Source organism: Podarcis raffonei, chromosome 4 (genome assembly GCF_027172205.1).
Source record: "Podarcis raffonei isolate rPodRaf1 chromosome 4, rPodRaf1.pri, whole genome shotgun sequence".
Taxonomy (NCBI): domain Eukaryota; kingdom Metazoa; phylum Chordata; class Lepidosauria; order Squamata; family Lacertidae; genus Podarcis; species Podarcis raffonei.
The window spans coordinates 21,276,138-21,301,588 of record NC_070605.1 but is presented as its reverse complement, the minus strand read 5'-3'; the positions used below and the strand labels follow the sequence as shown (position 1 = coordinate 21,301,588).

General features: G+C 42.4%; 1 protein-coding gene across 9 annotated transcripts in view; it reads right to left on the bottom strand.

Annotated features, from left to right (window-relative positions):
* Positions 1-25,306, bottom strand: part of YAP1 (Yes1 associated transcriptional regulator) — a 79,200-nt gene extending 53,894 nt beyond the window's left edge. For 2 of the 9 annotated variants that reach the window (XM_053385682.1, XM_053385684.1), the window contains exons 1-2: positions 24,515-25,306; positions 17,231-17,475 (exon numbers count right to left, since the gene is read on the bottom strand). In XM_053385682.1, coding sequence (XP_053241657.1) covers positions 17,231-17,475; positions 24,515-24,844 — 575 coding nt within the window. In that variant the 5' untranslated portion in view covers positions 24,845-25,306. The remainder of the gene's footprint in view (positions 1-17,230; positions 17,476-24,514) is intronic. The other 7 variants (XM_053385685.1, XM_053385683.1, XM_053385689.1 and 4 more) reach the window with 4 other exon arrangements.
* Positions 25,307-25,451: the final 145 nt, after the last annotated feature.

Below are 25,451 nucleotides of genomic sequence, written 5' to 3'. Positions count from 1 at the left end.
GGTGTGTGCGCGCACACACACTGCAAAAAGCTACAAACTGCAAGGTTTACTGAATTTAAATATTTAGTTTGCTTTTCATATAGTAAAAATGGAATGTAAACTTTGTGTTTTGTTTAGTCTTTCTAGAACAAGAGCACCATTAATTCAGCCTAACCTTTTGGGGGGAGCGTGTGTGTGTGTGTGTGTGTGTGTGTGTGTGCGCGCGTGCGTGTATATAGTAACTTGCAGAGTGAAAAGAAAGCAACTTATGAGGATGCATTTATATTATTGTAAAACAACCTGAAAACTTTGTTATTAGCCTACATGTAAATACTGTAAATATTTTTTAACTTGATGTAACTGATACGGTTGCTCCTCCAACAGGAAGAGTTCTAGTAAGATGCCAGAGCTTTGCGCAGTTTCCCATCCCCTTATGAAAATTCAATTCTCAAGGTTCGTTGGAGCAGCAGAGATGGAGAATTGTATCCAACACTGGCCATTCCCAAGAGTAGACCGACTGCAACTGATGAATGTGACTCACTTGGATCCAATAATTCTAATCTGAGTACAACTTAGTAGTTGGATATAGCTAGCAGGAATTTATGTCTATTTGCATTTGCAGTAGGGTACTTCTCATGATCTGAGTCACAATCAATTATATTCTGTACTCAGAAGTACCAGCATTCTCCAAGCAAGATGTTTGAACGCAATAGTAGGAGCATTCTTCATAAACAACATGTTAAAAAATTAAAGTAACGATGATGTATTAGTGAAGGAACACCCACCTAAAAACCGCTGCAACCGGTTTGTCTTTATGTTGGAATCTCTCCCTTCTTCTTAAGCAACTCAATGCTCTAAATTCTGTGGCCTCTGGCAAAGACACCATGCATTAACTCAGACCCTAACTCCCAACATGCACACACAAAATATTCCAAAATGAATCTCAAGATGAATAGAATTTTATAGGAGTTCAAATCTAGGCCAATATGGCTGCTGGGTATTAAGTTTCATACTCCCTCAGGTTACTAGAACAAAGGCGGGGTGGGGGGGGGGAAGTATTTCTGAGGTCAGCCATAACAGATCAATTGAAATATTTGCTGGGGGGAAACACTGAGCTGTGGCTCAAAATGAATAAAAAAGCAATCCTCCGAAGCCCTTTGTACAACATGATGTATGATTTTCTATTTGGGTTTCCTAGCACGTCCCGTACCTGATGCAAACTTAAAAGCTGGGGTGGGGAATGCTTAAAGAGACTGAATTGCTCTTTCCTCAACTCTGCCCACGTGACCTCTCTAGTTATTATTTCAGCTAAGTTAACTTGCTTTGAAAGTTATTAACCTATTCCTCCCTACTTTTTGCTGGGAAAGCAAAGAACCGGAAGCCATTTTAAGAGAGCAAAGTTTACACAGCAAAAGTTTTGAACTCTTCCTTCAGCAGAACTAAAGGGTGGAGGAATCAATTAAGATTGCAAGTCAATCTCCACCTTGCTCAGCAGCTCTGCATAAACAGGATTCAGGTTGCAGCCCCGAGGAAAGAAATGTAGAAGAAAAAACCTTTAAGGTACTAATTGATTGTTAACAGTAAAAGCTAAAGAACTGTCAACACTGCTTTAGAAAATTAATTTCAGCATGGATTCCTACAGATGGGAGATACTTGCATGTTTAAAACATTTTAGTCAGCTCTGATCACGAGCCAAAACTGCTAGCTTCCAGTTTTTACCCCTCTCCCATCAAAAGTTGAAAGGCCTTGCCATTAGTTGACGCACCTCAGGCAGCAGAATTTGAGTGTCATAAGACAGACCTGACCCCAAGAAGCAAAATCCAGCAGAAAGCACTCCTCCAAAATGAACAGAATCTGTATGAGAACATAAATCGAGAGACGGTTCTGCTAAAGTTAATGGGGAATATGAAGATGCTGCAATTTGGATTTTCCACCTCAGGTATCAAATCTATTAAGGTAAATGATGTTCAAACAGAGTACTATAAAGACCTTGCAACTTGCATAGGGTCAACGACATCCCAGAGTAGAACTGTCAAGCTTGTTTATATTTGATAATTGGGGGGGGGGGAATACTCTTTGCCATTTTCATCATTTTACTTTCAGTGTGTAGCCTTCAGTAGCTTGGGTACCAATCCCTGCAAGATTCCTGTTTGTGACTTTAACACAATGTATAGGTTTTGGAATCCTATGCTACAGGATGTGATGATGGCCATATATTTAGATGTCATGAAAGGGAGATTAGATAAGTTCACGAATAAGTCTATTGGTCATGACTATGGAGCCTCCATTTCAAAGGGTGTATATCATCGAATCAAAGTTTCCAGGCAAAAAGGGTGGAGCTGTTGCTTGTGGCTCCCAGAGGCACCTGGTTGACCACTGTACAAAGCAGGATGCTGAAGTAGGTGGAGCTTTGACCTAATAAGAAGAGTGCCACTGGATAAGACCACCCCTTCCTCAACAATCCTCATGGCCTGCTGTGTGTTCAACAGTGCTAGTCACACCAAGAAAGTCATGAATGGTGGTGGCACAAGAATTGTATTGGCTGTTCTCCAACGCTCTTCCTCCCAGGTGTTTGCCAAAGCTCAAGCGGGAATGTTTTCTAGAGGCAATGTTTATTCTGGCAGGCATCTTACGTCCAGGGATGGGCATGGGGTTATCAGCAGTGTTTTCCGTGATTTACAAATGCTTTTATTTTCAAATGTAGTAATCTACCTATACCTTATCAGATTGAATTTCTGTGTTTTCTTTCCCACTGTCTCCTCTTACCCGACACTCATACTCAAACTATACCAAACAAGTTTGCAGCTGATGCAATATTAATGGTCTGCATGCCTTCTTCCCCACCAAACATGCACAACTTTATCCAATAGAAGATCTCAAGATTTTATCAACTTTAGTTATATCTCAACTTAATAACCTTGCTGTTGTCATACTATTAGCTTGTCCAATCCTCTTAAGAATTTTAATGGCTATGCTTTTCCGAAAGACCACAATTAAATTCAAGTTTATTTGCCAAAGGCAAGTGGTATGAATACCAATCTGAAGAGCCAACAACTTTCCTAAGGTCTCTTAAATGTATTGAACTGCAAAGTTCAGTGAACAATTTGGTTTTGTAGGAGGTGCCAGACAGCTTAAAATGAAACCCAATACTGTATGGTGGTTAGAGGGTTGGACCACAGAAGTTCAGATTTGGATCCAGCTAGCCTTTTATTGACATTCTCATCCAGTTTATAGTGGGGAAGGATGGACTGAGACGTAGCAATGAGATGAGGACTTGATTTGTCAATGCTTTTGCCCATCTCAAAGTAGCTTTCCAATAAAAGCTAGCTTCTGACTAGGTCATTCCCAAGGCAATACAAAGACATAAATTCTAGTATGTGTCTCCAGGATCCAAAACTCTCACCATATCCACTGGGACAACCTTTGAAAAGCAGCATTCTAATTATTTGGTAAGCAGTTTCCCTCAATTTGAAAGGCTTCTGTGTATCTATTTACAGAAAGGTAGCCGTGTTGGTCTGTCATAGTCAAAACAAAAAATTTTTTTCCTTCCAGTAGCACCTTAAAGACCAACTAAGTTAGTTCTTGGTATGAGCTTTGGTGTGCATGCAAACTTCTTCAGAAGTGTGTTCTGAAGAAGTGTGCATGCACACGAAAGCTCATACCAAGAACTAACTTAGTTGGTCTTTAAGGTGCTACTGGAAGGAAAAAAAATTTTTGTTTTGTGTATCTATTGTTACTGAATTTTATGGCTGAGCGTTATTATTGTATTTATATAATGAACTGCCCTGAAAACACTAAAGATACAGGTTAGTAATTTAATACAGTACATTTACTCCTTCCGAAGTACTGAAAACTGGACAGTGCAATTACATTTAAAAGAACTTTTACAGCACAGGTGAATGAACTGCTGTCTTGCCTTGGGGCAAACCAAGTCCTGGACATGCCTGAACTGTATTTTTCAGTACAGCCAAAGTATAAATGTTTTAGGTGCTTATTTAAGACAAATGGATGGGCTCATAAGTAGGCCAAGGGAGAGCCCTAGACTATAGCAGTGCCTAGTTCTATACCATGACTAGGACAGAGGCATTGCACTTGGAGGTCTCTGTTCCTCAAGAAAGGAAGAAGCGATGAAGGAACAGAAGCATAACAGCTCCTCCCTTTTGGCTGCTTGCATTTCAATGGTTGTTTGGAGAAGAGCAGGAAGAGGAGTCATATGTGGCTGTCAGGTAGGAAAACCCAGCTCTGCCAAAACACACCAAGGGAGCCCTGCCTCTCTTTTGGGAAAATCTGGTTCTGTGCGCACACCTGCATGAATTCCTGTTCTTCAGAAAACAAATTCCTGTTATTCCTGAAAGATGAAAGACGTTTCCTTTAACAAAATGTTTTAAATGAGTCTTCATTTATTCAGCCACTTGCAATTACATTAAATGGTTGCCAATTGTGAAATCAATGCAGGGCAGGAAATGTTTTAAACAAGACTTGTACTGTTAAGCATTGGTCAGTATCGCTGAAGCAGTCAATTTCTATTTAGGGTATAGCAAGTCCTCAATTTACGTGGGGCTAAATTCTGGGGGCCCTCTCTAAAGCCAAAATCAATGTATAATCAGAACACAATGGGTGCAATGGCAGTTGGCATTGCCAAAGTGTTCCCGCCTCAAACCCCCCCCCCATGCTAGCCCCCTTTTTAATGTTGCTAAACAAGTTTTGCCAATTGTGTAAAGCTAAATATGTGTAAGTTGTGAGCTTACGGTATTAAGGTTTCCTGTGTGAAAATAGAGGGCGAAATTATCATTATCACTATATAAAACAGCAGGCATGTCAGCTTCAATAAATTAAAGGACCAACGAGACAATAAATTAGCTCCATTTCTGTGCTATATCCATCTCTTTCTAAGATGCCCCTGACAAGGGAACTTATCCAAAATGCACTGGGCTTTTAAATAAATTGGTTGTGGCACTCCTGAGAACTCACCTCTTTGGGGTTTCACCAAACAGCTGAAACCTCTATTTTCCATCTAGTTGAAAAATATTTTGCCAAATTCAGCTCCCTTGCTTTTGGAAAATTAAGTCTTCAAGTAAGTGACCTTGATTTGCTGCTATATAAGGAACCAAGAAGGCTTGTCTCAACTTTACAAAGACATAATGTTCCAAATTTATATAAAGGTTCTATTTAGTTCTGCAAATGATAGTTCCTTACACCAGGGACCCCCAAATTTTGCCTGGTCTTCATAGTCAAGTCAAAATTTGTGGTCCCTGGAGTCCCTTCCCTTCTGCACAATTCTACGTATGTTTACTTAGAGGCAAGACTCACTTCATTCAATGGGGATTACTCCCAACATATTGGAGCGTACTGTTTTGTTTCCAGCTTCACACAGCGAAGCACAGTGCAAGTTCAAGAACTTGCAAAATAAGTTTGCATAGCATGAATTTCAAAAGGACATTTATTTAAATATTTTCCTTTGGTAATTTAAGATGTACCGTGAGACCTCACACTGCTCATAAAACCATAAACCAGATGAAAACTAACCGGTTTAACTACTCTTGCTCTCTAGCTACGTTGGGGGAGGGGTTGGAGAAGAAAATAATGAGACAGCAGGGTGAAGGGTTAGAGGAGCAAGTGCCATGATTTATAACCAACTCTTGTTTGCCTCTTGGGGAGGTCAAGACCTGAGCAAATAAAGGTGCTTCCATGGCAGCCGTATAAAGTTGCTAGAAAGCCCTCTGCTATAGTATTTGGGCAGCCAGAGACATGAACTAACAATTTCCGTTCTTTAAAGGAACAACATCCTGTTTCACAGTTGGAAGTTTTGATTTTCCTGTACAATGAAACCAACCTTAGGGCCAAAGTACACGAGTTGGCGACAGACTTTGGTGGGATATCAATTTTATAGCAAAAGGGAAATCTGCAGGGAAGGGGGGGTGAGCCCCCCTCCTGCACCTACAATTTAAATCTCTCCAATTGAATATCAGCTGGTTTGAGGGGGGAAACCTAATGGTAGTGGTTTTAGCATCCCATCAAACATTAACTCCTTTTGTTTTGGGGCAGGCCTGGGTTTAAGTAAACTCATTTGCAGCAATTGCTTTTAGTCTGGCCTTAGAGCAAATGTAAGGAAACTATGGCCCTACAAATGCTGCTGAAGTACAACCATCAGCTCCAGCAAGCATTTTTCCATGTACAGTGGTACCTCTGGATGCGAACGGGATCTGTTCCAGAGCCCTGTTCGCATCCTAAGTAGAATGTAACACGCGACTGCGTGTGCCGCATTTCGCTGCTTCCACGCATGACATCATTTTGAGCGTCTGCGCATGCGAGAGCGGCGAAACCCTGATGTAACGCATTCCGTTACTTCCGGGTCGCCGCGGAGTGTAACCCGAAAACGCTCAACCTGAAACATATTTAACCCGAGGTATGACTGTACAAGACACCCCAATGTATAAGACAACCCCTATTTTTTTTAACCCTAAATTAAGAAGTGGGGCCAGAGCCAGAGCCCAAACTCGAAGCTGGGCCACCCGCACCAAAGCCCAACCCCGAACCCAGACCACCAGTGCCAGAACCTGAACCAAAGCCCGGGCTGCTCGCACCAGAGCTAGAGCCCAAACCCTGTGCATTCACCATCCATGTATAAGACAACCCCCAACTTTTGACATTTTTTTAAAGCAAAAAAAGCACTGTCTTATACAGTGGTACCTCAGGTTAAGTACTTAATTCGTTCCGGAGGTCCATTCTTAACCAGAATCTGTTCTTAACCTGAAGCACCACTTTAGCTAATGGGGCCTCTCACTGCCGCCACGCTGCCGGAGCACGATTTCTGTTCTCATCCTGAAGCAAAGTTCTTAACCCGAAGTATTATTTCTGGGTTAGTGGAGTCTGTAACCTGAAGTGTCTGTAACCCGAGGTACCATTGTACATGGAAAAATATGGTACATCTTTGGCCTGCTGCAGTGACCATTTTATCAGTTTGTTTTATATCAGTTTGTTTGTGTTTTAAATACAATGCAAACTGCCTTGAGAACTTTTAATTAGTAGGTGGGGTATAAATACTCCTAAATAAATAACTAAAATCATCGTCACCACTACCTTAATGAAACAACTCTTTAGCATGTATTTATTTTCACTTATCAGCCACCTTGGAGGCCGGTTATCAAACAGGAAGGTAGGGTTTATTTTAAATGAACAGAAGTACACCACCACACGCTGCCATTGACAGAAAAATCAACACTTGTTTCCTAGGACTGCCCAACTTTGAACTATGATATATTATGCTTTTGTGTTTCACCACGTGACCTATATGCTCATAAGTATATCTGCTTAAAATCCCTCCTTTCCAATCTTCTTTTTCCAGCAGCTCTGCACGTAGCAGAGCACTCACTCCAAGGATGTTATCAGTGTTTTGTTTTTTAAGCTGCAGTGCGGTATTTAGCATGTCACTCTTGCCTTCAATGCCCACCCACCAAGCTGCCAGCGCTCCCTTTCTCTCATAGCTTTGCCTCAAGAAGACTAAGGCAAATAGGCAGACACTCCCCCAAGCTCCCTAGACAGGACAGTTATTTTGCAAAGCTGCATTTTCCACACCAGCATTTCAACACCGATTTCTCTCAGCAAAATTTAAGTTTTCGGATTACAGATATCTTTTGCTCTATTTGTATCCAACAAGAACTTTACAAAACAAACATTTGCCTAGTGTCTGCTGATTTAAAAATGTTTGCGATTATTTGGCAACTGCTATACAGTCGTACCTTGGAAGTGGAATGGAATCTGTTCCAGAAGTCTGTTCGACTTCTAAAACGTTTGGAAACCAGCCAATTGGAAGCTGCAGAAGGCCCACTGGACTTTCGGCTTACAAAAATAGTTCGCAAACTGGAACAGTCACATCTGGGTTTGCGGTGTTTGGGAGCCAAAACATTCGAGAACTAAGCAGTTCAAAAACCAAAGTATGACTGTATTCTTGCTATCGGAACTGAGCATACCAGTAAATCAAAGTCTCGTTGTGTCAAATAGATCCTTGGTAGCAGGACTATGCCACAAATATTACTCTGGATCTCCAAGTAGTATACAAACTCTGTGGCAACTGGGAGCCCTTGGATCCCCTATTTTGTATCTCACTCCAGGAATCTCAAGGCAGTGAACATTGGAATTCCCAAATAATATCCTATCCAGGCCTTTGACAAATTATTGTCTCAGACCAGCCAACCTCACTGAAACATTACGCAGCTGAAACACAGCTCCTTATTTGCCCCCCTGAGCACCTTGGAAGAAAGGTGGCAAACACAAATGCAGTGATTTTTTTTGGGGGGGGTGCTCAAGGGTACGCAGTACCAGCACCCCTTTTTGTTCTTGTTAAAAAGTGTGACACTTACTCTAACTTCATGGTGAGTACCTACACCTGTTTTTTCTAGAAAAAAAGCACTGCACAGATGCGTATGTGCACCCTCATGTTGCATCCAGACAGAATAGGAGTGTGATCATAAGAGCAAAATGACATGATTTATGCTCCCCACAGAGAGGTGATGTTTAGAAGCCACATGAGAATTTACCAATATCACCAAGACACTAGGTTTGGTGGCACAGTCAGAGCTCAATGCACTTTGCATACAGTCTATACCAGTACTCATCTTCTGCTTTCACACAATCCAGTACTACATACAAGTAAGGCACAACAGAGAAGTCACACTAGAGAATTTTCAACCAAGTGTGCAAGAAATAAAAGGAAAGGCAAAAAACAGGGTAGATGTGCAAGCTGCCCAATAATTGCCCATAACACGCACACACACACAAAGGATGAAATGACAACAGTTGACACAAGACCAATTAGCAACACATTAGTACTGAATATATGGGAAAGTCTGTCCATTTTGAGAACTACATGAATCTATGTGGTCAATACACCCATAACAAAAACAGGAGCAATGCTAAAAGTGCAATTCATCTGCCTATATCTTCAGAAGTTGGCACGCGTGCCTTCAGAATGAATGGGATTTGCAACAGAAAAAGAACATTCAGGACCGGATTGGTCTATGAACACCATACCAACTCAACTGAGCTCAGTTTTTAAACCGAGTTGCCAAATAAAGTTTTCCTCTGGTCACTTTTAATACGGTCAAGTCTGTACATTTGTATTCATCATGATTCTACGGTATGGTCAGCTCAATTTAAATTTTTTACTTGTATGGTTATTGAAGTAAGGCACATGGACAATAACTAGTGGACAACATTGGTTGCTTTGGAAGGAAGGGCAGGATATAAATTTAACAATTAAATGAAAATGCATGGTCAGTGTAGTACCTCACTCCCTTCTGAATTAGCAGAAGCAGAACTGTGTGAAATAGTAAAGTCTGAAAAATGAATAAATCATTAGTTTGCTCAGGTAAGAGAATCAACAATGTCTGGTTGGTCCAAGGCATCTTCCCATTTGTTCCTCTAGTCCAGAAATGTTTATTCAACCTGACAGTTGTTCTCCATGGACTTTTGAACCACCTAATCCTTTTCATAGGAGGATACCATTACCCGAGTTACTCTAATACAAATTTCCGATTTATGTACATAGCATAAACTGCCCCCAGCAACAGTCTTCTGTCCTTTTCAGATACAAACCTACAATTTTTGCGTTTTGATTTTATGACGTTCTTGTGAAACAAGCCATTCTGTTTTCTTGAAGGGGCGATTATCACACATTTTGCCTTTGGCTTCCCCAGTTCATACACTGAAGGCATAACACACCTAGCAACCTCATCCGGGTTAAGTTTTAACACTCGGGTTGTGTCAACATCCCCAACAGCACCCACAGATACAAATTGAAAACTTGTGGCAAGTTCATTCAGGAAGCTATACAACAGCTGAAAGAGAAAATAGGAAGTTGTTGACAAACTCCTTGGAAGAGCAGTTTCCTGCAGAGAAAGTTAACTACAGAAGACAGCTGGGGTGATCAGTAACAGTTTCCTCAGCATGCGGCATGATTAATGAGTGTTGCAAGAGTCTGTACAGGGATTAGATGCATGAGTCTATGACGTCAAACCATCCAACTTGCTTCTACTCTAGAAGACACCAGCAAAAGCACACCTGGGGAAAAAGCAACCTCTTCAAGATATGGGTCTGCAAATCATCATCTGCTGCTAATTAGAGCTTGCTTTTTTGTCTTAAAAGATGAAGCCAAACCCCCACTTCATAGTTCACTGCAATGTCAACTTACAGCTGGTCAACAGGAAGCATTTCAAAAGCAACACAGATGTCTGTTCTGCTTGCCATTTGCATGGTACATGGGCCCATTCCAAACACTCTTCTGCCAACACCCGGACACTAGAGGTACAAACCCCACCAAAACGAATGTGAGCTCAGCAGGACAACATTTCATGGATTGCACTCTTAACTACCAAATAGTGAGCCTTGGTTAGCCATTCCCGCTTTTAATTGAACCGTAGTTGTGACCACAAAAGCAGTTCTCAAGAAGGTTTGCTACCAAGTCTAAGCCAAAACTGTCCAAGGCTCCTTAAGCCTAAGAGCCGCCTCAGGCAGGCAAGGGTTTGTGGCGTCAACAGAAAGCAGCCAAGCGCCTTGCTCTTCCTGTTCGACCACAACTCCATCCTGTCTGAATTAAAACTTTCAAAGCTTCGGCATCCATGGGGTGTACACACTGACCTAAATCAGCATACTGGAAAGATGAAAAAGATACAATACATGAGGCAGTACCGTGGAGGAACAGGAAGCTTCCTGTTGTAACTGCAACACCCAGTAGTAGCTCTCAGAAATAAACGCTAACACCTTGCAACATTTGTTCATCAGCAAATACAGTGGTACCTCGGGTTAAGTACTTAATTCGTTCCGGAGGTCTGTACTTAACCTGAAACTGTTCTTAACCTGAAGCACCACTTTAGCTAATGGGGCCTCCCGCTGCTGGAGCACGATTTCTGTTCTCATCCTGAAGCAAAGTTCTTAACCCGAGGTACTATTTCTGGGTTAGCGGAGTCTGTAACCTGAAGCGTATGTAACCCGAGGTACCACTGTATGTAAAAAAAAAGGAAAGGTGAAGCTGGTGAAGTTTCACAGACACGTGATATACCCCCCCCCAAAGGCTGGCCCTTAAGGAAAGTGGATGAGTTTGCTACATAGCACTCCCCCACTAGGACCAGCCAATACAATGGCTAAAATATGCAGCCTTCCATTTTGCACTGTTTCCTGGTGCAGTCAAGGCACACAAACACATCCGACTTTCTTCTAGCAGCTCTCTGGCCCTACCTTAACTTTGAGGAACTCTGATACAAAAGCCACATCTGCATACTGGAGGCAAAAATAGCAAACAATAAACCAAAAGATGCCTTGGGGAGCATGGAAATTTGAGCAGAGAAGCAGCTGAAAGAGGGGCTACCCTAAACTCTTTAGGCATTTTCACACAATGCAATTTATCCCTCTGAACTACTTTTCTACCCACAGGGGGAAAGATACTGTGCAGCTACTCTGCTGAGAGCAAAGCATCCAGGCACTATTTGAAAACGATGGCCCGGAGATATTTTGTTTCTCTCCAGTAGTGTCATGGCAAGATTCACTCTCTCTCTCATCATTTAATAAATGTATTAGACTAATGTGGGATTAACTGAATGACATTAAGGAATTCATATTTAGAATTCATAACGAATGATACTGAGTTGACGGATGTTTTGAGTTATACAAGTTAAGAACTAACTGAACAAAAAAATAGAATCACAGAACAGAATCATAGAATTGTAGAGTTGGAAGGGACCCTGAGTCATCTCAACTAAAGCATTCTTCTATGGAAACATTTTTTAATTATCCTAATTATCTAACTAAGTGAGATAAACCTATTATCTATCAGGTTAGTCAAAATATGAGGTGCAATCTACTGCAAAGCTGTCCTGCACACTCCCTATTAAAATAAATGATAAACCAAACATGGCATTCCAATGGGAGTGTACAAAAAGGAACGTTCCAATGGGTAGTGCTAAGCTCTTATAATCGAAGAAAACTGTATTGAATGTGTAGCATCCTATGCATATTTGAGATGTTATTAGCCCTGAGAATCTAGTGGTTTCAAATCAAATAATTGCTTTAAATCAGTGTTCATTAATTCAAAGAGTTTTATTCCCCCAGACCTTACAATTCAAGCTGTAAGGTTCTGATTCTTTTGACAACAATTTCCAAGAGTCATTTAAAGCACTATCAACATCATGATAGCTGGCTGAATACAGTAGTATTAACAGAGATTGTCACATAAGAAGTATTTTGAAAAAAGATTAAAGAATCCCACTGAACCTGATACAATATTCTTTTTTCAGTAGTAATACAATAACATGTTGTTTTACACATAAGTAACACATCAGACACAGGTTGGACCCATTGAAATCAATGACTAAATTAGTAAAGTCCACAATGGGTCTACTCTGAACAACCGTAAGTTACAGCATGTTTAATTGGGAGCCATGCATTAAAATTTTAAGACTTTTCACATTATTAATAGGTTTGTTTATATTAAACATGTTTTAACCCATATTTTGGGATCAGTAGGTCTGCTTTCATTAAACACATTTTAAACCATATTACTGGGATTACAAACATTTTCTCTCAACTTGTCTGGAAATATTTCTGTATATTTGCATGCCATTTCTTAACATAAAGTTACTTGTGTGATTTACTGTAAGATGCTTCAGCTAGAAAGATAACTGTGGTGCTATTTCTAACAAGAGAATTATCTTTGTACATGATTAAGTACTGTCACCTGCCTGTTCGTTCATGTGCCATCACTGTTTGTCATGAGCAAACAAACAAGCAAACAAATAGTTAATTACACCACTATTTCTGGATTTCATTTCAGATGCAAAGTGACAATATCTATGGCCCATTTTTCTTCCAAGATGGAACCAAAGACAGGATACCCTTATCCAGCTACTAAACAGTCTCAGACTTGCTTATCTTCAGCAAGTCTTGCACATCTTCAAAATCATGCCCTAGGACCAAAACCATTACGTATCAACAATTAAAAACAGGATACCAAGTTTTACCTGTCATCACCAGTTATGACACTGCATTGGCAGACAATCAATACTCCATGCTAACTGTTCATTTACTTATAACTTAACAGCATTTACAAACACACAAACTGCACTGATTTCTGTTCTGCCAGAACAAATGAAACAGGCTGTTAGGTAGATTAATATGGTGCAGTAGCAGCTAGGCCAAATTGTACCAAAAACTGGAGATTATTTTTAAATAGTTGCTTTCCATTTTCCATTTTAACTTTCTTCTGTCCAGCCAGCAATCAGGTCTCATTAATTCTGACGGTCTTTTTAAAAAGCTACTAATGCTGAACCTGTACCGATTAACATTCACCAAAAACCAAGGCTAGAGCCATGCATTGCAGGTGTTCCCAATCTTGAGAAGAAACAGTACTTTTTCTATCCCGCACTGACTTACATTAGGCAATACTGTTTTTTCAAAGCACACCTCTATCCAACCGCTTCTTTCCAGTAGGAAAGCTACACACTTCTTCCTGAACTGTGCACGTTTTTTTCAAGCAGTCCACAAGGAGCAGCAATGAACTATTGCTGGATCTTCCAGCAGTAATGCAATATTAAACCGCTCTTGGTCAAATGTGAATCCTGAAGTCAGAACAGGAAGCCAAGTGTCAGTGAAGAGCGCCCACAACTAGGTTTCAAGTGGAGTAACAGAAAATAAAAAGAACCTCCATATAACGTATTATTTGTCTGCTTGCTTTGTCAGAGGAGCCATTTTCTCCAGTAAAGAGGGCACACAACCCAGCGTGGGAGAGCCAAACATGTTGGTACCATAGTGCTGCTTCTGGACAGAACTGCAAAAGCTGTACACACAGCTCTGTCACTTTTTCTAACATTAAGGACTATCCTGTGCTAAACACCAATTTGTGCAGACTTCCACTACCAATCCTAATTGATTTGGCACCAGCGACAATCTCATGGTCAGAATTTGGAAGAGGTGGAAGTATGAAGGAACAAGGAGAAAGAAAGGTAAAGCCTCTAACTCACGTGATTGAGAGGCTGATTGTCAAGATTAAAAAGACTTGCTGTAGTTTAATGTGAGCGAATATTAATTTTAAAGTGCTCACATGTGCACATTCTCTCTTTATATATATTCTGTGTTGCAGACAATGAGAATATTATCAGTTGCATTTCTATCAGCTGTGGTTTTTTAAAAAATACTACAGCTTTAAGATGACTTCATGCATTTATTTCTGCTAAAAACAGAACTTTCAAAACAAGTTATTCTTTAAACTTAGGTAACCTAGGTTACAAAGTAATAAGAAATCATTTTACACAGAACAGCGGGTCTGGTACATCTCCACAACACACAAAATCTATATAGGAGTGTCCATGTTGTTGTTCTTCGGGCCTAAGCAGAACTTTCAGAACTGTCCTCAGATTCTCCCAAACCACAGCAGCACCCAAGAAAAAGCAGAAAGAAAAACAGTTTATTAAGCTGTTTAAAATCTCCCCAGATCAGCATGTGACCCAGCAGGGAGAGGTTCAAAAAAAAGCACAGCCTTTATTTTCCTTCCTAACAACCTGGTTTGTTTCTACTCTTTCCCCCCTTCAAGACACATCCTTCACAGCTAGCAGCTCTTTCAATCATTTACTTTGGATGTCTGCTTGAGAACAAATGATCATGCTCATGCAGATGAGTTTGCCAGACTTGTGTGTACTTTCCAGTCTCAGGCTCTTTATTGTCCTTATGGAAACCTGACCCTTTGAAACAGATACCAAGAAAAGACCAGTGAGAGAGGGAGGAGATCACTCATAGGAGCAGGAAGACTTTTCTGTAGCAATAATAAAACTGTCAAAAAAAAAAAAGGCCATGATCAAACTGTTCCTCTGCTTTCACCTAAATCTGCATAGGTTGGAAAACCAGTTACACAAAGGCTTACGTTCGTTTTTCTCCTCTTTTTAGAGGCAGCTCATTTAAAAAAAAGGAATTTTGCTGAACTGTCTACTACAATATGCGGTTTCCAAGTCCTATATTCTTGAACTGAATTAGATAAATGGGGTGGAAATCAACACTACTTCTACTCAGGGTAAATTGACTGAAGTTAGATATGACTAACTTATGACTAGTTTGGTTAATTTAAAAGGGTCTGCTCTGAGTAGGACTTGGCTGAAAAGAACCCATATACTGCAACCCTGCAAGGGATAAAATCCATAGGAAGATCTGCTAGATGCTTGGGGTAAGGATCCAGTGCATTTCTGGCTGAACTGGGAGGCAGCCAGGCTACACCACTGTAACTTCCCCAACCTCAGTTCAGCTGGGGGATACATTGGTTTGTCTCCCCACATGCAGGCAGCCTGGTAAGCCCTGGAAAGGGGCCATGGTTGGGGCAGGACCAGAGAGGGGAAACTCAAGAGCGAATACTAAGCACATTCAGTTTGGTCACGTGACCTGCCACCCCAGCAAAAAGTGGGGTGTAACTGAAACCCCGTTTTAAAGGCTTCTTTTCCTTCTGCCAGGCTTAGCAGAAGCCCCACTCCTGAATGGAATTTGGTACTTTTCACTGGCTTGCTGTACACCACCATCTTGTGTATAGGATTGCTCCCAAAATGCACTTGAGTTGAAAATAATTACTGCTAAAATACTATGAATTGCGAGGGCGCCTTATACCTTATACTTATTATGTTTTTGTGTACCCCACCCTTAGACCATTTGCTATAGGTGGTGATTAGATAGATGATAGATAGATAGATAGATAGATAGATAGATAGATAGATAGACAGACAGACAGATAGCCAGCCAGCCAGCCAAATCAGACTATGCTCCATCTAACTCAGTATGATCTTCCCTAACCGGAAGCTACTCGGGGTTTTTATGCAATACTGTCTCTCAGACCTAACTGCAGATTCCAAAGATTCAAGCTGGAACTTTTTCTGCTACAGCCTTGCCCCATGGATCCAGCAATGCGATCTTATTTTAAATACTTCAAAATCTATATGCCGCCTTTCTTCCTTACGGCAGATGTCTAAGGAGGCCAACAAGAAGAATTAACGACTACAATCCTTAATTTTTCTTAAGGAAAGGCAATGGAAAATCTGATGAGATGATGCTGTAAAATGCCCACACGGTCTTAAAACACAGGGCTGTTATTAACGCGCACTAGATCCATGCACCGACTTACTCTTGAACACTGTCATTTTCCCCAATAACTACCTGGTGTTTTTATATTGCTTACTGCACAACAGCTTCACATTCATTATCTCAGCAAGCCTCACAAGCACCCTGCAAAGCAAGTCAGTTTCATTTCCATATTATGAGCCAAGGCTTGCCGAAGGTCACCAGACAAGTACAGGCTAAGGAAAGATTTTTAGCCCGGTTCCTGTGCTTCACAGTTCACTTTCGTAACCACCATGACATTTTACAAGCGGTATGGCTGTCACAATAAACCATGGTTTATCGTGAAAAGAATGAACTGCATTAGATAGGTGGGATAGAAATTTCTATATAAATAAATATGTTTATGGGAGTAGTAATGTCAAATGATAGGGTCTGATCAGGACGGATTAGTTGTGCATGACAAGACCTGCTTTAATGGAACTTTCAGAACCAGGCATCCATGAGGTCCCATCCTGTCCTACATTCTAGAGGTATAGAAAGTATGCAGAGTCAGCCTACAATCAAGTGAGCATATGAACTTAAAAAGTAGGGATGGGCAGACCTATGGCCCATAAATAGTTAAACATATCTACAAAATCATAGCTTTCAAAAAAAAAAAAAGTGCTCTTCATTATTCCAGAGAAGTCGTCGTGGCAAAAATACTGAGTTTTAACGAGGGGATGAACCTGACCCCCAACTCACACTTTTGCTGTTCCTAGTTCTATATGAAAGCATGAAACTACCTTATCAGCCCACTGTTACTGTCTCTATTGACTTGCAGTGACTCTTCAAGATCTCTCACCTCTGCAACCCCAAGGTCCTTTCTAACAGAGACTCTGGAACCTCTCCATTGTGAAACACGTATAACAGAGTTACAACCATTCCCATATACTATCAAAAGTCTTACAATACTATGTGTTTATTAGTGATATGCAAATTGCTTAATTGCATAAAGTTAAAAGTACACAATTATTTTAAAACTGACAATACAATTTTCAGCATGACCTCACAATGTCAAACAAGGATATGGCCTTCAGATGAAGCACAAGGTATTAATTCTACCAGTTGTTGTTTCTTAAGCACAAAGATTTGCCGCTGCCGCCACCTCCCCTTTCCCGGTAATTGTACTTACTTCAAAAAATATCTCTGGCCAGAAGGTGTCTTTGCCATCTCCCAACCCGGTGGTAGGGGCACATCATCAGGGATTTCAAAGGATGACTGGCGGAGATGTTGAGAAGAAGGTGCCGCTCCAGGAACTATGCCGGAAGGGGTAAGTCCCCCTGGAGAAACGGTTCCCAACTGTAACGATGCTGGAGAGGAGTGGGCACGGACATGCTGAGGTGTCAGAGCTCCTGCTGTCCCTGCATCTGTACTGGCCTGCAGAATTAAACAATTCCTTAAGTCTGTGATGTAGCCAGGTACCCATTATGTCAGCAGCATGCTCAAGAACCCCCACTTTTCATCTAGAAACAGTTAATCTGCCCCAAGGACAGGTGAACGCACAGGGCAATGTGGCTTCCAACACGTAGAGTAATAACCAAAGCTAATGTCGAAATGGGCATAAGACAAAAACGGAATTTTATTATTTCATACCAGGTTTTTTTTTAAGTCTGTGACTGCAGATGCAGTATTGGAATTGGACCAATATCTTTTGTGGTGGACAAAGTTTTATAGGTGAGGAACTTGGTGTCCAGCAACAACTGGAGTAATATAACTCCCAAAAGTCCATCAGTTGAAGAGTCACAGGCTTCTCATCCCTGCTTTATAAGAACGTTTCTACTGAATGGTTTTGTTTACATGTACATCTTTTAGAATTTTCAGGTATCCCTCATCTCTTTCTAATACCAAGTTCTTGCTTCTGTCTGCTCTGTCCTCTACCACTGCCCGTCCCCCGCCTCCATTGCTGTCCCACATCTTTATCAAGGGCTTCAGAGACAGCTGTGAAAGCTGTTTAAATGGTCTTACAAAATGGGACAAATGAGGTCCACATTGCAAACCGTAATACATGTCTGGTTTTGCTAAAATGTGTTCCAGATGACAAAAGATTTGTTGGGGGGGGGGGGAGAGAAAGCACGATTTAAAGCAGGGCAGGGCAAATCACTCTTTTTCTCCAGGCTAACTTTTCTCCTATTACTGTATCTCCGAGGCAGAACTTCTCAATGCTGCCATTTTAGAATACAGCTGGAGATACAGTCCTCACATCCCTTCTGCGATGTGATGTGATTCTACTATAAGTTGAACAGAGTGGTGTCTCTTAAACTGCCATGATACACACACACACACAACACCAACAACAACAGAGGGCGAGCCAATGAAGTCGTACCCACTGAAATCAACATACTTCATTAACTATCAATTCCAGTCGATTGACACTGAGCATGACTAGGCTGGATATTGCCCAGAATGGTGTTCAGTGGTCACTGCGTGTTCTCAAGGAACTTTGCACTGCATTGCAGGCGGGCTGGACAAGATGACACTTGCGGTCCCTTTCAACTCTACAATTCTATGATTCTATTATTTAGGACATGGGCTGCAGCTTGGGAAACTGGAGACCGGAGTAGAACAGGTAGAAAATATAGATGATTAGTTTGGGCCAGGCTTCTAGTATTTCAGCCAGGCCTGAACAATTCTGAAGTTTCCTACTGAATCACAGAGGCTGATGTTGCAGATCCCCTAATCTCTTCTGCACCTTAGGAAGGCTATGTAGCCTGAATTTGCATAACTCACAAGAGTTTATTAACCTAGGTCCCAGCCTTAGACTGTAATCCACACCCAGCAACTGCCAAGTCCTTTACCATCAGCCTAAGTAATTCTCAGTTTGTGTTAATATGCTGAATTACTGTCCACCAAGATCTGAACACACAGACATGAAGCTTTTGACAACCACAGACACCTAGACACACAGATAGCTTTTATGCATTTTATGGTGCATATAGATGTATGTCTGCAGAGCTTTAAGGCCCAAGGCATGGAATTAAGTACGCAGTTCAATGTGAAACTGTTTAGGCAAGTATTTTAGCCTTTTGTATTCAAGCAGCACACATGGATTACACTATACAGCTATCTCCATATGGGAGGCAGCTCAAACACAGATTAATGCCAGTTTGCAAATAAGTAAACCATGATAAAAACCACTCTCATACTTGAAGCTAAAGATGGTTTCGGTACATAGCTAATAACTTTTCTTCTGCAATTGTCAGGGGAGTTTGAGATATTGGACCTACATGGAAAGTATGTGATAAGCCTGTACTACGTTAAAGTTCAAAGGCAGCAAAGCAATCATCTCTACTTGCAACTCTACAACTTCAAGTCTAGGCTTTTTTCCATTTAATATCTGTCAAGTGAATTAATGTTTGGGTAAGAGCTGTATGCCAAGGTTCAAGCAGACTTTTTTTTTTAAGCCACACACAAAGCCAAGCCTCTTTTTAAGAGAGGTTTAATAATGGAAAAGCTGACATAATTGGTCACAGAAATATCAGAAGCAGTTGCAAAATAGTCACTTCTGCTGGCTGAATAGATGACAATAGCTTATGATGAAAACTCAAAATATACTTCTCATATAAAAAATCTTTAAGAAAAAGAACCAATTCCAACTCCCCTCCCCCTCAAAAAAACAACCACAACAACCACACAGAGAACCCATTAAGTTGCCAAATTATTAACTTCCATCTTGTCTGTTCTAATATTTAAATAATTATCCATAGGCTGAACTTATTAAGAACCCAAGATCTCCTTTTCAGACAGCTTTTCTCTGAAAGTGTTTATGGTCTGCAAGACTATGGCCTCAACACCTGGATTCAAGCTTCAAGACAGCAAACACTCCACATTACAGACATCAAAGTGTCAACAGTACAGTGGCAATACATCCAAGCCCTGACATTAGGAAGGTTCATGCTAATGTCATAGGAATATGCTGCAATCTAATGCTCTTAAGGCACAAAACTGACACAGTTCTACATTTAGAAGTTTTTGGACACTCACACAACTCCCCCCTCAGTACACTAGTCAATAGCAATTACGAGATCAATGTCCATTTGCTTTTCTGAGTGATTAATTTCCAATATCGTTTCAGAGGCTTTAAGCCTTCTTCTTGCAGCAAAGGCAAGAACTCTGCTTAGGCGATAGCTAAAAATATTGGTGTGGCGAAAACAAGCCTTGGAATGATATGGGGGGGTGCCTTATCTAGAAAGCGCAAAATTCAAGGCTTCCATCGCTCCAACTCCAACTCTTAGCTCAGAGAGAAATGACAGACTTTCCACAATCCTGGGAAGAGGGAATGGGGGATAAGTGTGGTGTGGTGATTAGGGGAGTCAATTAGGACCCGGAAGACCAGGGTTCCCTCAGCCATGAAGTTCACGGGGTAACCTTTGGCCAGTTACTTGTCTCTTAACCCAACTTACTTCACAGAGGAAAGGGGGGAAATGAGGAGGAAAGAACCATCTGCACAACCTTGAATTCCATGGAGAAAATGTGTGCTATAAATGTAACAGTAAATAGACAAAGTGCAGGGAATGCAATATGCAAGTGGGCAAGACAGGGGAGTTAAAGCCCCCTCCCCTACAAATTCCCTTAAGTTAAGGAATAGGGGAAAAACGGAGTTGCCGCAAGCATCTTAGAAGGCCTTAGAGCCGGGGTCAGCAAACTTTTTCAGCCGTGGGCCGGTCCACGTCCCTCAGACCATGTGGTGGGCCGGATTATATTTTGGGGGGGGGGGGGGATGAACAAATTCCTATGCCCCAGAAATAACCCAGAGATGCATTTTAAATAAAAGGACACATTCTACTCATGTAAAAACACGCTGATTCCCAGACTGTCTGTGGACCGGATTGAGAAGGCGATTGGGCCAAATCCGCCCCACGGGCCTTAGGTTGCCTACCCCTATCTTAAAGGATGGCATAGTTCCTCCCTATTGGGATAAGGATTAAAGATAGCTCAAAGGAAGGGATAGGAGAGAACTGCTGCCATCACTCCTACCTCCCCCATTCACAAACAAGTGGCCAGGAAAACAAGCAAACAAAAAAACAGATTAGAGGTGAAGAAGAGGGAAGCTGGCCTGAACAGCTCCATCCAGGGATTTATGAGAGTATAAAATCGGAAGGTAGGTCAACACTTCTTCACAAGCAAAGACAAAATGGAGGGATGTGAAGGGGCATTTCTACTACTGGGGAAGCAGGTCTATAATAGGCAAAAGTGAAAATTTCCTCATAATGAAGAACTCTGGAAGAGGAATGGAGGTGGGATAAAGAGGATAATTATATGCTGGGAAGTGCTGTGGAGAGGAAGGGGGCCACCACCAAAAGGACTTCAGAGGGTAAAAAGAGGTTTCCGAGCTCTTCTAGAAAGGAAATTATCTTCCATCTCCTAACGCAAGGGACAGAGAGAAGGAAGTTTAAGCACTGCCGAACCACTGCACATCGTTCTCCTAAATATGACACTGTCTACTTGAAAATATAGGATCATTAACAACTGCATTCCACCACCACAAGCTCAGAAGAACTGTGGAGGAAAGGCAAGTGAAAAAAGTGATCACTTTATAACAAGAACCAAAAGCAAGGGAACAATATCCACCTATATAAGCACCAAGGCCAAGCACAGATTCAAGAGGAAGGAGATGAAAGTTGCATCTTGCACTGCAGAAGCCCAAGAAAGGGACTGAAGTTTAGGATCCCAAAATGAAAGCAGCAGTGCTGGGGAGAAAGCAAGATTCTACCTTATCTTTCCTCCTCCCCTCACAAAAGTGTCAAACTAAAACTGGGGAAATCCAGGTTCAAACTCCGACTTGGAAATGCCCCTCTCACTGCCCAAACTTGGTCAAGTTACTGGCTTGGTCCTTACCCATGGCTTAAACAAACTCAGGTTTCTTTGAATGTGCAAGTTGAGCAGGTTAACCATCATTTGATTTCTACCAACGAACGAAGCTGTGGTTGGCTTAGCAACCATGGCTTGTTTTAACCCATGTCTGAACCCAACAACCATGGTTTGTTTGGCCAGCCCACGCCAGACACTCATGATGCTACACTGGCACGTGGAAACAGTAGCTGGAAAACAAGCCCTCCTGGGCTCCTTTGGGAGGAAGAGCAGGATATAAATTTAATAGCTAAAATACAAACCAAGCTTTGGAGGACAAGCAATGGTTTGTTTGCTCATCTGTGAGAGGACTCACATTTGGCTGAACAAACCGTGCCTTACCAATTATGTGCAAACTGTAATCACTCTCTTTCGGCCTAACTACTTCACAAGGTTGATGCAAGGAAAATATTGTGGTTGGGTAGAAAACCATGTATGCCATCTTGAGTTCCTTGGAGCATAACAAAGTAATACAGTGGTACCTCTGGTTACGAACTTAATTTGTTCCGGAGGTCCGTTCTTAACCTGAAACCGTTCTTAACCTGAGGTTCCACTTTAGCTAATGGGGCGTCCCGCTGCCACTAAGTGATTTCTGTTCTCATCCTGAAGCAAAGTTCTTAACCCGAGGTACTACTTCTGGGTTAGCAGAGTCTGTAATCCGAAGTGTTTGTAACTTGAGGTACCACTGTAAATCTCTACAAGAAGCCACAGGCTTCTAGCATAATTATGAGACAAATTCTTCTCCCCTTTCCTGAAAAACTAGGAACACGTGTTGAATACATCAGACAACTGCAAGGAAACAGAAAACTATGAAGTGCTTTTCACATAAAATAAAAATAAAAATCAGTAACTGTGTTTTATTATTGTTCTGAAAGAATACACACACAAACTCTGGGTGTGTAAAGGCAACTTCCCAACTAGCAAAGTAGTCATAGGCGGGTATTTACGTCTTTAAGTGTCAGATACACAGGATCAAGCTGCCTGGAAGTCACACCCTCTGACCTGGAAACCCTTTTCCTCAAGGCTCAGGGCTGCCTCACCCACAGCGTTTTTGTACACTCAAGTAGGAAAAGCAAACACCTGTATATACAGTTGCACATGGGAAGCATACAAATGTTCATTTTGCTACAGAAGCTCCATCTCTTCAAACCTTCTTAAGCAGGCCCTGAAAACCTATTTGTTTGCTGTGGCTTTATGGTAATGAGATTGTGAAATATGTGGTGCTAGTTTACTGTGGCTGTACTGTAGTTTTAAGGTTTTACTGGGGACGATGACTGTAGTTGTAAGACCACTTACTGTGTTTAATGTACTTTTGTCTACTTGCTACTTTCATTTATTATTTTTGCTCTGTATCTGTTGGGTGGACCCATGTACCTTGTACATTGCCTAGTGAGTTTATTTTTTAAAAAGCAAGATACAAATCTAATAAATCAATACATACCTGCACCCATCTATTTAGCAATATATGGCAGCTTCCTAATGTGTACACATGGCAAAAATCCAGGTAAACATCAGGCAAGTGTTCAATTCTGAATAACCCCTCCCCCCCCACAAGAAATACAAGAAAAGTGTGTGTAAAGGCTGTCATCAGGAGGCAAGGCTACACTTGTTTTTACCTGAAAAGCAGTATGTAACTGCATTTGCCCATGATTCTTCTCCTGACATCCTTAACTCTGGTTTTCCTTTCCTCCCTTTATTTACCCTGTTGTGTCATCCTCTGTCAGCATTTAGACTGCAAGCTCCTTGGGGCAAAGACCTGCCTTTTTTCATCCATCTTACCCAACAAAACATCACTTGCAAATGTTAGATGATGATGAAGACGATCACAGACGGCGAGAGACAATGATTTATTTATTTTTTAATCATACTCCTACCAGTATGGTGCAAGACAATCTGCACTGAACTCTGAAACACAGTATATCATTAACTTTGATTCATGATTTCGTACACCCCAATGAAACACAGAACTCGGGTCATAGGCAAGGCTGCTCTACCCTTCCCTTCAGGTAGCTTGACCCATTGAAACAAAGTGAGATTTACTTCTGAATAGACCCCTTACAGTGTTACACTGCAACAAAAAAACTATTCCCTATCTGGAGTTCATGGTGAGAAAGAAACGGGGGAGGGAGAAAGAGAGCATGTCGCTACTATTGTTCTTAACCACTTTATTCTTAAAATACAGCCTTTACCATGCAGCCCATTCAAAGGCAGCTGACAAAAGTTTATGGAAAGTGAGATTGGGGGGGTGGGGTGTTTCAAGAAGTGGTGTGTAAGCATAAGACAGCCCTTTCTCTACAAATATAGCTATTACAGCTTTTGATCCTACCCATGTTTGCTCGCTTTTAAATGATTCCCACCCATTCCCCGCCGCTGTTTTTAAGACAGATTTTTGTAAGCCGCCTTGAGTCCTTGGGGGGGGGGAGGGAAAGGCGGGGCACAAACAAATAAAACTATTAATAAATAAAAACAAGAACTTGTAATAATATCATAATTACCCCCCCCCCCCAAAAAAAGCCACCCACACCCAAACAGGAAAGTTTCTCTCTCTCCCACCCCCAACCTCGCTCACCTGGCGGGAGTGGGCCTTGGGCTCGGGCGGCTTGAAGAAAGAGTCGGGCAGCTTCCGGAGCCTCATGGGCAGCGTGTGGGGGACGTTGGCGCCCTTGGGGTTCATGACGGCGTTGAAGAGAGCCTCCAGGTCCGTCTCCGAGTCGCCGCGGACGTGCACGATCTGGTGGCCGGCCGGGGGTGGGCCGGAGACGGCGGCGCTGCCGCCGCCGGGCTGCTGAGGCGGCGGCGCCTGAGGAGGGGGCTGCCCCGAAGAATTGGGGGGCGGAGGAGGCTGCTGCTGCCCCGGTTGCTGAGAGGCCGACTGCGGGGGCTGCCCGGCGGCGTCCATGGCGGCGGCGGGCTCCCGTCCCCACCGACTCCTCTCTCGCTCGCTCGGTCTCAAGCGGCCGCAGCTCCGCGCTCTCCGTCCCGCATCCCCCGCCGCCGGTTCTGGCTGCCCGCCCGCCGCCTCCTCCTCCTCCTCCTCCTTTAAAAAGTTCCTGCGAGTTTGCGCCTCCTCCACACGCAGCAGCAGCGCGACGCAGCCCCTCAAACCAACACGGCGAGGAGAAGGAGAACTTTTATATATATCTCTATATATATTTCGGAGGAATCTCGTCCCGCGCGCCGCCGCCGGATCCGCGCACAAACACCGCCAAACAAAAGTTCTGAGACGCGCCCGCCCGAGCCAGCTCCGCCCAGCGAGAGCCCGCCCGCGCCGAATCCGGCGGGACTTTAACGCAGCCCAGCCGGCGAGGGTGGGGGGGTGGATCCTCCTCCTCCTCCTTCTCCCGCTGCTGGACTTCTCGCGCCCGGCCGCGCTGGATTTTAGAGCGAGGACATTCTTTCTCCCCCCGCCCCTTCCAGTTTTTTCTCTTCTTCCCCGCCCTCACTCTACTTTTTACTCTACGTCCCTCCCCCCCCCCCCCCCACCACACACAAACACACAGCACCCC